Source organism: Petaurus breviceps, unplaced genomic scaffold (genome assembly GCF_028583685.1).
Source record: "Petaurus breviceps papuanus isolate PSGF00001 unplaced genomic scaffold, PetGlider_PUasm1.0 185, whole genome shotgun sequence".
In the NCBI taxonomy this organism is placed as follows: domain Eukaryota; kingdom Metazoa; phylum Chordata; class Mammalia; order Diprotodontia; family Petauridae; genus Petaurus; species Petaurus breviceps.
The window spans coordinates 26,863,658-26,878,628 of record NW_027185797.1 but is presented as its reverse complement, the minus strand read 5'-3'; the positions used below and the strand labels follow the sequence as shown (position 1 = coordinate 26,878,628).

General features: G+C 43.4%; 1 protein-coding gene across 1 annotated transcript in view; it reads left to right on the top strand.

Moving 5' to 3' along the window:
* Window positions 1-14,526, top strand: part of CREB5 (cAMP responsive element binding protein 5) — a 508,305-nt gene extending 493,779 nt beyond the window's left edge. The window contains exon 11 of the mRNA XM_069088643.1: window positions 13,589-14,526. Coding sequence (XP_068944744.1) covers window positions 13,589-13,599 — 11 coding nt within the window. The 3' untranslated portion in view covers window positions 13,600-14,526. The remainder of the gene's footprint in view (window positions 1-13,588) is intronic.
* Window positions 14,527-14,971: the final 445 nt, after the last annotated feature.

The following is a 14,971-nucleotide window of genomic DNA, read 5'->3' as shown; positions in this document are numbered from 1 at the left end:
TCTCTCTCTCTCCCTCTCTCAGAGTGAATAGAGCCTCTCTGGAAGAAAAAAAGAAAATTATTATGGTCACAAGTCATGATTTTAAGGACAGTTCACATACTACACTTAAGTCTTTACTGCTATTTCTTTCTGACAACTCTTGCCATGTATGCGCCTGCTTTCAGAAGAAGGTTTTGAGTGTACCATGTAACTCATGACTTGATTATATAGTCTAAGAACCAAAAAAAATTAAGAAAAAAAATAAATGTAAAGGATTTTATTATATTTTAGACAAACATATAATTTTAAAGTATTTTAAATACTGAATCTATAGTTCGTTTTTAAAAATGCTCCAGAGGTAACAACTGGATGGGTTTGCTTGATTTTTGCCTCCCAAGAAAGTGCTCAAAGGACTAGTTTTGAAAGAAACGTGTCATTTGTGTCTTACCTTTGAAAAGAGGAGGTATTTTTCATCAAAAATTCCTTCCTAGGACTTCACCATCTTGTCCTAAAAGTTGGGAGGGAGGGGAGAGGGGGAGATGGGCTGCTGCAGTGTTCATTTCATGATTTTGGGGGGTAATTTTTTTAAGGGGGAGACACACACAAGTAAAACAAAACTTTTCTCGTTTTCATGTCCATGCAGTTCTTAATGAAACGGACTTCTAAAACTCTTCTGCTAATGTCAGAAAGCCCAAGGAGTGACATGTCACTAAATCAAGGTTGGGTTTTCCTTTTTGTTCAGCCTCTTAATTGATATATTTCGCCATTAAGCTGAAAGCCTCTGATGGTTAAGGACTTGCCTGAGTTTTTCTTAATTCAGCAACGTGACAGCCTGACTGATGGGCATTCTATATAGCTCAATTACGTCTGTTTTTTATGCTAAGCAGGCCAAGCCAACCACACTGTAGCAAAGCAGCCTAAACGTATAATTAGAATAAACTGTCTTCTTTCCAGACCAAGGGCCTTTAGGTGTATTCATCAGCAATGGGGAAATACAGGCAATAAAAGATGTCAGGGGACTTGTCAGGACTTCTGGAGATGCTGAACAGAATGGATGGCTCCCTGGCCAGACCCAATGCTGGGCAAAGTGATGTGGGCTATTTCACTGACTGGACCAACTTGGCTACCAAGCACCTTAAGTAAAACATCATGAAATCCTTTTCCTTTCCTGAAATAGTCCCTACCCTCTAAGTCTTTTTGTTTAGTGTGTCTCAACACGTAGGCTGATGACGTTCTCCTCTCTTCAATGCATCTCTAGCACCCTCCCTCCTGTTCCTTTTGAAAGCCATCTCATCTGTGAACTAAATCTCATTTTCCCAAGAGCACCTCCTGACCAGAGGCCAAGAGAAAGAGTTTACAAATCTGCCTTTCTTCCTCCATTATCAACAGCATCTCTGTTGAAGATCCCTGCCAGGCTACCTGGGAACTTTGACAGGACCTCCCATGCCTTACTTGATGGACGCTAACAGCAACACATACCTGATGGCATGTCTACCATGGAAGCCTCATGCCAATCGAGGCATCCACAACTTAATTGCTTCATGAAACATTTCTCAACATCCAAGGCCCAAACAGGCAGGGCAAAATCCCAGTACCGGGTGATTGCAATAATTGTCAAGCTTTGTGTTGTAAGCCCCATGTTTTTTCCTGGTCCTCCCACTTAGCGTTCCCCCACTCCCCGAGCCAATTTATGCAAGCCACAGTCATAACACTGCCAGTGAGAGACAAGTGGTTGCTGTGCTTTCCTGGCATGTTTTATAAGGATGAGAATGATTTAAAGAGGAGTGAATATTCCTGGGAGCTTCTCCATGCAATGCAACTAAATGCAGCCCATATTAGGAGTGGGGGCAAGGCAATGGGAGATGGTCAGATAGTGATCTGCCCATTAGTTACATGAATTTTAGTATAGTAGCAGAGCTTGTCATTAATATCATAAACCAGCTTTTTTGGGGGGCAGGAAACTCATGATTGTAAGCAACTATAACTGCCATTAAAATGGCCTTTCAGTTAGGATAGAACATGCTTCATTGTGGTTTAATGTCAAACTTTCTCAACTATATCCATTGAATTATGAAGTCAAGTTTGAGGACCAAAGCAACATTTGAACAGGAAATTTTTCAGTTAGAATTTTATAACATATTTATTAATAAATGTTATTTTTAAAACATTCCATCTGAGCAGTATTCTTGCAGAGGCTAAGTGTTAGTTTATAGTAAGCCCAGCTGTGCGGTATCCCTATTTTTTTTTCAGAGTCTCAAATGGCCATTCTCCATCTCTAGATGGAAATATTTGCTTAGGTGGATACTTAAAAGTTTTCAGGGGCTTCATTTTTCTGAGAGTTTTCTGTAATCTGTTTCTGAGCACTGAGAAACAATGATGGCAATTATTTCCTTTTTTATTTTAGAAGGAGCCCTTTTATTTTAGGCAGCCAAGGTCAACCAAAGGGGAATCTTTATTATAACTGGAAATGCTTTCTGTAACCATCCACCATGTCTCACAAATGTCCAAATGACTATGTCTCAGCTTTGTTCCGTCAAATCCCTCCAGCAACCACCATTCCCCTACCCTACCCAATGCAGTAGACTTCTGAAGCCCCATTGGGCCCCATGGAAGTGAAAGGGGAAGGAAGTAGCAAATAAAGATTTGGGTAAGAACGCTGCCTATCAGGACAGCTGAGATTTGGAGTCTCTTTTCTACTTTTTGCCTTATTTATATTTTTTAATTGCACTTTAGTGTCTTTGTTCCTTTGCTACTTCTCTTCTTGACCCCACCCCCAACTTTTCTGTCCCTGGTCCTTTGTCCTGTCCCTCCTCCTTTACCTATCTCTAGCCCCACTTCCTGTTTTCCCTCCTCTGCTCCTTTTCCATGACTCCATGCAAACCCACTTCTGCCACTGGCTTAGACATTGGCACTGGTGATTGTGACATGCTAGCATCTCCTGCTGGTCACTAAGCCTTGTTCAGTTTCCTGGCAGCTCATGATGAGGATCGTAAAGAGAAGAGCCAGTCAGTGCCCAAGAAAACCGCTCCTCTTCACCACCCAGTGATGGCACACACATGTTCTAAAATGCAAAGCGTGGGCGGGAAAGCCTCCGCTAACTTTCCAAATCCCCTTGTTCCTCCTGAGAACCCAAGTGTCCTGAATGGGTGAGGGGCAGGGTCATCTGAGGGCGCAATGGCGGATGCACTTTAGCTAGTTTCTGACCTAATGTAGCAATGAGGCCACTGACATGCAAGTGGTTAGAGATGGTGGATCCTAAGTCCCTAGAAGGTTCTGCTGCCTTGCAGCATCCCTGCTTTAAGACTCTCCCCAAGGACATGCAAATGCAAAAGCAATAATATTTCTAATGAAGACAAATGCCAAAAAAAAAAAAGTCCCCTAGTTTCCAAATGAAAACTCTCCACCTCTCAGTGCATAGAGTCATTGTAAAGCTGGAAGTGGATGCCTTTCTAAAATCTCTTTTTATTTTTTTATATTGGGGAAGGGGGGAGGGAAGAAGGAAGGAGATGCTTTCCAGTGACCATTGCTAAAATTGTTTCTGGAGTGTTTTGGGTTTTGTCTTTTTTGTTATGTTCATGAATTTTTTTGGGAAACATGTTTTCTCACCAGGTGGGAAGAAGAGAGGCCCAACCTCTGACCTAGAGTTCAAAGATGGACTCATTCAGGGGTCTTCAGTTATCTTGTCAGACTTGCGCCTTCATGGGACAGGTTTCTAGAATTTCAATTAGACCCAGTTCTGATATCCAGCATGTTAGAATTCAATATCTTGATGTCTTTTCCTACACCATGCTCACTTCTCCTAGATTAAGCTCTATATTACAAGCTTCCTTTACTTTTGTAAAAGAGTTTTGGACTCAGGGTGCTTACTGAGAAGGTGGAACCCAGAAGACTTAGTGTAAATTATCCCTTGGAAATGGCCACGAGCCCCACACCCTCTCACATTCTGGCTTCCCCATTGAGAATCTCAACCCTACACATGTGACTAGAGATGGTTAAAGGAAGGGGAGCATTGAGAGAACTGGGTTTTCTCCTTGTATCCCTGGTATAGTGCCTTGCACATAGTATGAAATGAATTAAAGTGGAAATGATTAGGGCAGAGGAAATGCTCCAGCCCACTGGAATGACTCCAACAGCTTGGTCTCTTCTCTAGTGCCTGGGTACCACTGACCCCATCTCTTCCTCATGAAGATGCTTCTAAAGAGTGCATATATACCTTTCAGAATATACCTGAATACCTTTCAGAAGCATCTTAGAGGGCAGAGTCTTTCTAGAGAGATTAGAGCTTAGGGGATGTGACTTCAAAGGTCTGAAGGTCCCACAACCACCCCCTGAACATGACTGTTCTGGGACTGGCTACGAAAGGGGGGAGGGCCCACACAGACCTCTTTCTTTCTTTCTTTCTTTGTTTCTTTGTTTCTTTCTTTCTTTCTTTCTTTCTTTCTTTCTTTCTTTCTTTCTTTCTTTCTTTCTTTCTTTCTTTCTTTCTTTCTTTCTTTCTTTCTTTCTTTCTTTCTTTCTTTCTTGTGAGCATTCAGAGGTCCCTCCAAAAGGTGCTGTCCCTCTGAGTTAGGGCTTGGAGCTGTTTGTCATTGTCAACAATAGAAACTTCCATGTTTGTTTGTCTCTTTGTTTAATTATGTAAAGCAACCACCTTCCTTCCTGGAAGGAGAGAACATTTTGGTACATACATGTAAATACTCGCTGCCGCCTTTGATATTTTTAATTTTATGTTAAGCTTTTTGTTGTTTTGTTGCTGTTCTTGCATCGTGAACACATGTATTGTTACAAATGGACAATGGGTTCATTGAGACTGTTCGACTCGGTCAGATTTTTACATCTCTTTCTATCGAGAAGAGACGAGATTTTGTGCATTTGTACAAATGTTAATAATATCACTGCAATTCCAATATAATAAAGCCTTCAAGTGCAAAGAAGGTCTGGAGCTGAGTGTGGTGAATCTGTTGGGGTGGTCAGGAGTGGGAGGCTAGACCTGGCCTCATCCCGGGGAAATCTGGGGTCTCCTTTACGTTGCCAATACACCTTTCGGGGAGGGAGGGAAAGAAAGAGAGAGATTTCTTTTTCCCCAAACCACAGTCCTGGGTCTCAGCCATTCACCCCTCATCTCTCCCTGGTTTTCCCAGAGGAAATACATCTCACATCATTGCTCTCCCTGAAGGAACCCAGCTTACTGCCAGGGAAGGGAATTAGAGGAGATGGGGGAGGGTACCAGTACTGCTTTAAGGGATGCTGTGTCAAATAATCCCCGTGTTTGGAGCAGGTGAGACTCCGGGGCAAACCTGTGCCAATCTCCCCTCAGGTGGGTAGGGAATCTAGTCCAACATCCTCTACATCTCCTCAGCATCCAGACACGCCCCCTTGACTCATCTATCTTTCATTTCACTAGCATTCAGCTATTGAATGCTGGGTCTAGAGTCAGGAAGAGCTGTGTTCAAATCCATTCCCAGATACCTACTAACTGCGTGACCCTGGACAAGTCACTTAACCCCCATCTGCCTCCGTTTCTACCATTGTAAAATATGGATGATAATAGCAGCACCTACCTGCCAGGGTGGTTGTGAAGATTCAATGAGACAGTATTTGTAAAGTGCTTTGCAAACCTTAGAGCTCTATATAAATGCCAGTTATGATCCTGTTCATGGTCCTCGTAAGAGTCTGGCTTGGCTGTTCCCCGGAAGTTCCCATCCTAATGAAGGACACATAAGAGGGATCAGCTGCAGGGCAGATGGAAGGACCCCAGGACCCCAAAGCAGACAGTCATACATCTTTATGTCATTTTCACCGACAGACTCTATTTGTTGGGCCTTTTCAAATAGACAACTGCTATTGTTGGGCCATTTCACAGTGCCAACAAGTCTGGCAGCAGGAACTGTCTTTTCTGGGTATTGCGTTGGGCTCCCCAGTGCCTACTTTCTCCCCAGACCTGTGTGTTTGCTTGCCCCCATGCATCACCCCATACATAAGCCAAGGAAATCTGATCTGTGAGTCATCTCTCCTCTCTTCTATTCCCTTCCTGCGGAGGCTCTCTCTGAGCCTCCCATCTCAATCTTCTCCGTCGATTTTCCCAGTGTTTTAAACAGTGTGGAAATGCACCAGACTCTTGTGTCTCTGCTTTGAGGTTTTCCAGCCTCTTGATTAGCCATAGCCTTCCTTGAGTGGATGTCTTTGGCCTTCACTGCCTTGCCGAAGCTTCTTATCTAATACAGGGTAGGACCCTTACACAAATAGGGCAGGGATATTGCCAAGCAAACCTCTTTCCCTGGAACAGGGAGGTAGGGCATGGGGAACAGGAATCGCCTGTTGGTAGAAGGGGAAGGAGAGGACCGGCCTAGATAGGTGTTTTCTTTGTGGCCACATCAGACATAGACACATTAAAGCATTCTTAGTAGAGGCAGCTGGATAGGGTTGGGGGGAGTTATACAAATGAAGGCTTACAAAGAATCCTTAACAGGGAGTTTCTTCAACAGAGGATGTGCTAGTGAGCTATTCAAACTTTCCGTGACTTGGAGGTCAATGTGATGGCCATCCCAAGACACTCACTGAGTGACAAAAACATACAAAGACCAGGGGAGGCCAAAGCAAGTCTAGGGAACAGTCAGGGATCCATGCTGCCTAAAACAAAGGTATAAGTGGGAATAGTGCCTAGTGAGACTTGGCTGGGCCCAAGCTGTAGAGGATTTTAAATACCAGACTGACCAGTTTGTGTGAACAACGGGAAGCAATTAAAGACTGTTAAGCAGCAGCACAAAATAATGCACAAAGCGCAGGACTTGGAGTCAGGAAAACTTAGGTTCACATCTTGCTTCAGGCACGTACAAAATACATGACTGAGACAAGTCCCTTCACTCCTGTCAGCCTTGGTCTCCTCATCTGTAGAATGGAGCAGTGGGACTCAATGGCCCAAGAGGTCCCTGCCACCTCCAACAATCTGACGACTCTCTCCAGTCCATCATCTCTCTTATAGCCTTCTTTGCCGCACTTCTCTGGCACGGTCCTCCACTGGTAATGTGCTGCAGCCTGCTTGCCACCACCAAACGCCTCCCCCTTGCCCTTTGGGTGACCCCCAACTTTAACTCTTTGGAGACTTGGGTATTCTATAACTCACAGTGATGCAGGATCACTGGACAATTTAGTTGTTAAAAGATGGCTCAACTCTAACTCTACTCTCCTTTTGACCTTTCAGTGATGTAGCCAATCTGTACTTTAGGAAGACGTTGGAGGCAGACCTAGCTCTGGTCCAGTCATGTCTGACTCTCAGGGACCCCATTTGGGGTTTTCTTGGCAGAGACACTGGAGTGCTTTGCCATTGCCTTCTCCAGTTCATTTTACAGATGAGGAAACTGAGGCAAACAGGGTGAAGTGACTTGACCAAGGTCACACACATAGTGAGTGCCTGAGGTCAGATTTTAACTCATGAAGATGAATCTTCCTAACTCCAGCGCAGCGATCTATGCACTATGGCGCCACCTAGCTGCCCCGAGGAGCTAGTTAAAATGGTCCAAAGAAGAGTTAGCATCCTTATGTGAATTAGCAGGGATAGTGTGTGTGTGAGTGTGAGTGTGTGTGTGATTGGAGACTGTGTGTGAGTGTGAGTGCGTGTGAGTAAGTGTGTGTGAGTGTGAGACTGTGTGTGTGAGTGCGAGACTGTGTGTGTGACTGAGTGAGTGTGAGACTGTGTGAGTGTGAGTTCGTGTGACTGTATGTGAGTGAGTGTGAGTGTGAGACTGTGTGTGAGTGTGAGTTCGTGTGACTGTATGTGTGAGTGAGTGTGAGTGTGAGTGTGTGTGAGTACAAGACTGTGTGTGAGTGTGAATTCATGTGAGTGAGTGTGTGACTGTGGGTGTGAGTGTGAGTGCATGTGAGTGAGTGTGTGACTGTGAGTGAGTGTGAGACTGTGTGTGAGTGTGAGTTCGTGTGACTGTATGTGTGAGTGTGTGTGAGTGCGAGACTGTGTGAGTGCATGTGAGTGAGTGTGTGACTGTGAGTGTGAGTGTGAGACTGTGTGTGAGTGTGAGACTGTGTGTGAGTGTGTGTGTGTGATTGGAGACTGTGTGTGAGTGTGAGTGCATGTGAGTGAGTGTGTGTGAGTGTGTGACTGTGAGTGTGAGTTAGTGTGAGACTGTGTGTGAGTGCAAGACTGTGTGTGAGTGTGAATGCATGTGAGTGTGTGAGTGTGAGTGTGAGACTGTGTGTGAGTGTGTGTGAATGTGAGTGTGACTGTGTGTGAGTGTGAGTGCATGTGACTGTGTGTGTGAGTGAGTGTGAGTGTGAGACTGTGTGTGTGTGTGTGTGTGTGTGTGTGTGTGTGTGTGTGTAAAAGAAGAGGAGAGGTCATATGTAGGAAGCATAGAGAGTGGCAGGTGACAGGCTAGAGGAATGAAGAGAGAGCAGAGTCGAAGGTCACTTTCTGGGTTCGGTTTTCCCTGTCCAGCCCACCCTTCCCTGTCCACAGCTGCAGGGTGGTTTGCCAGTAAATTTCAGCCACTGACTCTGGACTCAGAGGAATCGGGCTCAGATCCTGCCTCTGACCACTTACTGCCTGTGTGACTTTGGATAAGTCACTTTGACTCCCTCAGTTTATTTGTATGTCAAAAGAGGGGGTTGGACTAGGTGGCCTCCGACATCACATCCAGAGACAAACAGATGCCCCTCTGAGCCTAAGCAAAGGGATAAGAGGCAAAGTCTTTCCAGTTGCCTCCCTCAGGCAGCAGGCTTGTGGAGTGACTGTGCACAGAGCACGTAGAGTTAGGCAGGAAGGCATCATGGAGAAAGGGATAGAAGGTCACCCTTAGGAGGCAGAAAGACCTGAGCTCAAACCCCTCCTCTGACACACGCTGACTCCTTGATCTTGGACAAGTGTTTTAAGCTCTCAATGCTCTAGGCAGCTCTAAGACCACATGTTGCAGAACAGTTACTGCCAATCGTCATTCAAAACAGAGAGCTTCCTAACCAGGAATTCCCTAGGCTGATAAATTTACAGGTTTGTAATCACCCCCCTCACTCCGCCCCCAAAAAAATCAGAATTAAAGTTGGAAATAGGACTAGGTCCCTTTTCCCTCTGAGAAGCAGTAACTAAATCCTCACCTTTCATAAAGTCATCTTCCTTGAGCTGTTGCTTTATGCCTGGTTCACTTATTTCAGATTATCTGGTTGTTTGGGCTGCCGAGTGAGGACGTAGCTGAGGGTAAGATGAATCAACGTAAAACCTGATACTTTGGTTCAAAAACTCAACTTCCCAAGTTCAAGGTGGCAAATAGTTTGACCCAATGACAATTCATCTGAAAGAGATCTAGGGAGCTTAGTGAAATACAGACTTGATAGGAGTCAATGGTGAGATTATGGTGGGCCTAAACATCGAGTCAAGAGAGAGGCAGGATATTTAGTATTAAGAGAATTGAAGTAATAATTAGACTCTTCCCAGTCAAGCCCCATTCAGCAGCTCTGGGCATCACATTTAGGGAAGGACATTAATGCCCTCCCTGGGGGAGAGCAGCCAAGATGGTCATGGGATGGCAAGCCTGGGAGCTGGAAAAGACCTTGGCGATCATTGAGTCCGATCTCCTCGTTTTACAGTTGGAGATATGGATGCCCAGAGAAGTGACTTGCCCAGGGCCAAATAGCTAGGAAGCAAATGAGACAGAATCTGAACTGTCATCCTGACTCTGAGGTTGGTCTGTTAGCGGTGAAAGGCCTCACGCCTTATGAGGATCCATTGAAGGAACCAAGGATGTTTAGCCCCAAAATAATAAACATCTTCAAGGGTTTGGAGGATTTCCCTGCCCTCAGGAAGATTGCATTTGACAGGTGAAAACACCTAAGTAAATACTGGATCATTTGAGGTGAGAGAAAACAATTGGTCCGGGTGTGGGAATGTCAGGAAAAGCTTTCTTGGAAGAGGAATTTCACTTGTTCTCCTGGGCCCCCAGGGCAACTCCGAGTCTCAGTGGTTGCAGATGACCAGTGATGTCACAGGTGATGTCTTGACTTGCTTGTGAATTAGCCAAGGGCTCTGAGAGAGGATGGGGACGAAGAGGAGGAGGTGGCAATACTAGTTTTGAACCCAATATTCCCCAGTGATTTCCTGGGATCTAAGTGGAAAGAATTACATAGAATGGTTATTTCCCATAATTTATAGAGACTAAAATGAATCAAGGAAGAAAACCATGAAGGGGCTTTATGCCCACCTTAAACCTCCAAATACATGATATTTTCTAATTGTTCTTGGGATCCTACAGCAAGAGCTGGGAGGAAGCTTAAAGGTCATCTAGGTTGACCCCTTCATTTTATGGATGAAGAAACTGAGGCAAAGACAGGTTAAGTAACTTACCCAATATTACACAGGTAGTAAGTGGCAGGTCCTATTATCCTAAGCCCAGCATCTTTCTATAATGGCATATTCTTTTTAAGGAAGAATATGTAAATATTCCTCACGAACTGGATTTTACTTTTGTTCCTTTCAAAATCTCTCTCTGTCTCTATCTCTCTCTGTCTCTGTCTCTCTGTCTCTACCTCTCTCTGTCTCTGTCTCTCTCTGTTTCTCTGTCTCTCTGTCTCTCTCTGTCTCTGTCTCTATCTCTCTCTGTCTCTGTCTCTACCTCTCTCTGTCTGTCTCTCTCTGTTTCTCTGTCTCTCTCTGTCTCTCTGTCTCTCTCTGTCTCTGTCTCCATCTGTCTCTGTCTCTGTCTCTCTCTCTGTCTCTCTCTGTTTCTCTGTCTCTCTCTCTGTCTCTGTCTCTCTGTCTCTGTCTCTCTCTGTTTCTCTGTCTCTCTCTCCCCCTCTCCTTTCTCTCTCTCAACAAGTTTTTCTGGGGAGCTAGGAGCCCTTCAAAATTTTCACACTACTCCTTTACCATACCATATGTAAGCACCACCACCACCACCACCACCCCCCAGGCCATCCTCAAGAGCTTCTGTGGCCCGAACTTCATCCGCCTTTAGGCAAGCTGGGTATGGGGATTCTCAGCATTTAGTCCTAATTTTATAGAGAGTAAGGCCCAGAGGGGCTCCTTTTGCCCATGCCCATGGCTTGCTATCAGTGGGAAGCCCAGTTTCAGTGCTTACTCAAATGGCAAATCGCAAAGCTTTGCGCTTCAGGCTAATATCGAATCAAGTTAATTTGGCTTTATTAAGCCCCTACTATGTGCCAGACACTGCGCCAAGTCCTGGAGATACGAAAAAGGGAAATAAAAGACAATCCTTGATCTCATGCTGGTGACAATATCCAAGCAATTCTGTATAAACAAAGTAGACAGGATAAATTGGAGATAATCAGCAGAGGGGGGTATCTAGCATTAAGGGAGAGTGGGAAAGCGTCCTTGTAGAAAGTGAGATTTTAGATGGGATTTAAAGGAGCCAGATATGAGGAGAAAGAGTATTCTAGGCATGGGGGACAGCACTAGAAGATGGCACATTGTGTCTGAAGAATGGCAAGGAACACAGGGTCACTAGATCAAGAGGGCATGGAGGGGAGAGAGGGGTCAGAAGTCAAGAAAGGTAGCAGGGACCAGGGTATGCAAGGCTCTCACAGAAAGAGAATTTGCTACATTCAAATAAGAGAGCCACTGGAATTTGCTGAAGGAAGGAAGGGGAGGATGGCTTGGTCAGCCGTCTCTTTTAGGAAGAGCATTTTGGAATTGAGTGGAAGGAGGACTGGAGTAGGGAGAAACTTGAAGCAGAGCTGCTGATCATGAGGCTCGTGCCTCTGTCCAGGTAGAGGGGATGAGGGAATGCTCACTTCTATGATGCCTGTCCTGTAAAAGTCTCGTCCATGCCCTGCCATGTCAGTTGGTGTTGTGGTTAGAGCAGTCAGCTCAAATCCAGCCTCAGACATTTACTAGCTATATGCCTTGAGCCAGTCACTTGACTTGTCTGCCTCAGTTTCCTCCTTTATAAAGTGGTGATAAAATAGCATCAGTTACCTCCCAGGGCTGTTATGAGGATAAAATTACTCATTTGTAGAGCACTCTGCAAAGCTTCAGGCACTGTAAAAATGCTAATTCCTATTAAATTCACCATAAGATCGCCTCCCCAAATGTCATCTTGGTATCTGGAGCACACAGGCTGTCTGATGGTCATCTCTTCATCTTGCTGTTTAGCCGCCTCTTCTTTTTTGTTCTTTACCTTTTCTTCCTTAAATAAGATCCCCTCCTCTTTTTTTCCTTCACAATAATTATTATTCGTTATCATTATTCATAATAGCTTTTAATGTTCCTGTTGGCGGATGACATTGTGTATCAAGCCTTCAGATATTTCAGGATATCCTGGATACATCCATCAACTGAGATTTATTAGGCTTTGGGGGACCCAAAGAAAAAAGTGAAACCTTTCCTGTCCTCAAGGAGCTTACATTCTCACAGTCAATCAATAAACATTTATTAAAAGCTTACCATGTGCTAGGCATTGGGGACACAAAGAAAGGAAGGCAAAAGATAGTCTCTGCCCTCGAGGAACTCAGAGTCTAATGAGGCAGATAACCTGCAACAACCATGTGCAAAATAGAGATAGAATAGATTGGGAACAATCAGCAAAGGGAAGGCACTGGGATTAATAGGGATCAGAAAATACTTGCTGTAGGAAACTGGATTTTGGCTGGAATTGAAGGAAGCCAGGAAGTGGAGAGGAGGAAGGAGAGCCTTCATGTATGGGGCATGAGCAAGGCATGAGACAATGTACACATAAGAAGGAAGTCAACATGGTCATATATCAATCCACAAGTAATTATTAAGCATTGACTATGTACCAGGCACTATAAGACAAAAAGGCAAAATCATTCCTGCCCTCAAGGAGCTTACCCTCTAACAGGAAAAACAACATGGAAATACTCAATTAACAAGCATTTATCAAGTGCCTAATATGTGCCAGACATGGTGTAAGAGGCTGGGGAGGCAAATACAGATACATATAGAAGATATAGAAAAAGGGATAAAAACTAATTTCATTAATGATGACTCAAAGGAGTTTTGCCTAACGATCTACGTGGGGTAATGAATGTCTATTATCCCAACTATGCTGTTCAAATGAGCACACAAGGCAGGTAGCTCATCCATCAGTTTAAATGTACCTTGGACAGAGATTTTACATGGACAATGAGTAGAAGCCAGAGTTAGACAGTAGGAAGAAAGCAGACCTAATTGCCTTTGGGAAACAGCATAGTATTTTTAATGCCCCTGGGTAAGGTTATATAATTGCACAAGACCACAGAGTCTAAAGAACTAAAATTAAGCATTCTCCCAAGAGGCAACAGAGAGGTGCCTGCTGGGTATTCCAATGCAGTATAATCAATAAATTACAAAGTAGGTACTACTATACCCATATTACAAATGAGAGAAGACTGAGACTCTGAGATTAAATGGTTTGCCCATGCTGGTGAGTGTCAGAGATGGTACACATAACATATTCAACCATATGAAACAGTAGAAGCATGTTATATCATTCTGTATTCTTAGGGTCAGTAATTAATGATCAGACAAGGGCTTGGAAACTCAGAATTTATCACAGAATTATCGCTTTTAACATAGTATGGTCTAAGAGAGAAAACATAAGAAAATGTGGATAAAATCATTCTAAGCAGAATCTCTTTTTTCTTTTAACAGGAAAGGACTAATAAAGTCCCTATTCAACTGTATGCAGGAAGAGGGTCACAGTCACACACAAAAAAAAGGCTGAAAAACCTGGAGATGGTCTGCCCCCATGCCTGGAATTCTCTCTGTCCTCATTGCTTCCTCTCAGAATCCCTGGCTCAGTTCAAGTGCCACCCAAACCAGGATTTTCTTGTTTCCTCCATTATTCATTTTGTTTATTTTGTATATATGTGCATGTCTGTGTCTGTACATATATATAATATACATACAGATATATTATATAGTGTATACATATATACATGTGTGTTTTGTGTATATCTCATATCTACTTTTGTACCCCTCTCTTACAATAGAATGTAAGCTTCTTGAAGGCAAAAACTGACTCACTCTCATATTTGTACCTGGAGAGTTAGGCACAATGCTTGGCACATAGTGAGTGCTTTTAATAAATGCTTATTGATTGATTGTTTGGAAATGCTACTCTAGAAGCATTGTCCATAAGAAAAGAGAGAAATCTCTAACCATCTCTTGATACCAGTTAGTAAAGTGAACCAAACATTTGATGGCAGAATGATCAGATGATAAATTAATCAGAAGACTCACAAGCTATGAGGTAGTGTGGTATATTTGCTAGAACACTGGACTTGGAGTAAAGAAGACCTGATTTTGAATTTCTAAGGACTTAACAACTCTGCTCAATGCAATGCTCTGCCATGATTCCAGAGGACAGGTGGTGAAGAATGTTATCTGTCTTCTGAAGGAGGTGATGATAGATTCAAGATACAGAGAGAGATCTTCATTTTTAGACATGGCCAATATGGACACTTCTTTTGCTTGACTATATGTATATGTTACAAGAGATTTTATTTGTCTTTTTTTCTGAGTTGGGGAAGGGGAAGAAAAAAATAATTGGTTGATAAATGAATAAAATAAAGTTTAATTTAAAAAAATTGAATTTTAATTCTACTCCAGACTCATATTAGTTTTGTTACACTGAGCAGGTTGTTTTAGTTCTCTGGACCTTCATTTCCTCATCTGCAAAACAAGAGAGTTGGCCATTATTCCAGAGGACTGAAAATAAGACATGCTACTCATCTCCTGAGAGAGAGATAATGGACTCAAGATGCAGAATGAAACGCACATTTTTAGACATGGTCAATGCAGGAATTTGTTTTGCCTGACTAATTATATTTGTTATGATCGTTTTCTTTTTTTTTCTTTTCATTCAGTTAGGAAGAGATGGGAGAGAAAAATAAATGTTTGTTATTTAAAATAATAATAGTAACTTTAAAATGAAATGTGAAGATGGGTCTTGTTAACATCCAAGGTCCTTTCCTATTTCCTATGACCTGAGAAAGCCCATCAGCACCCAATTGGTTGAGGCTGCTGGATTGA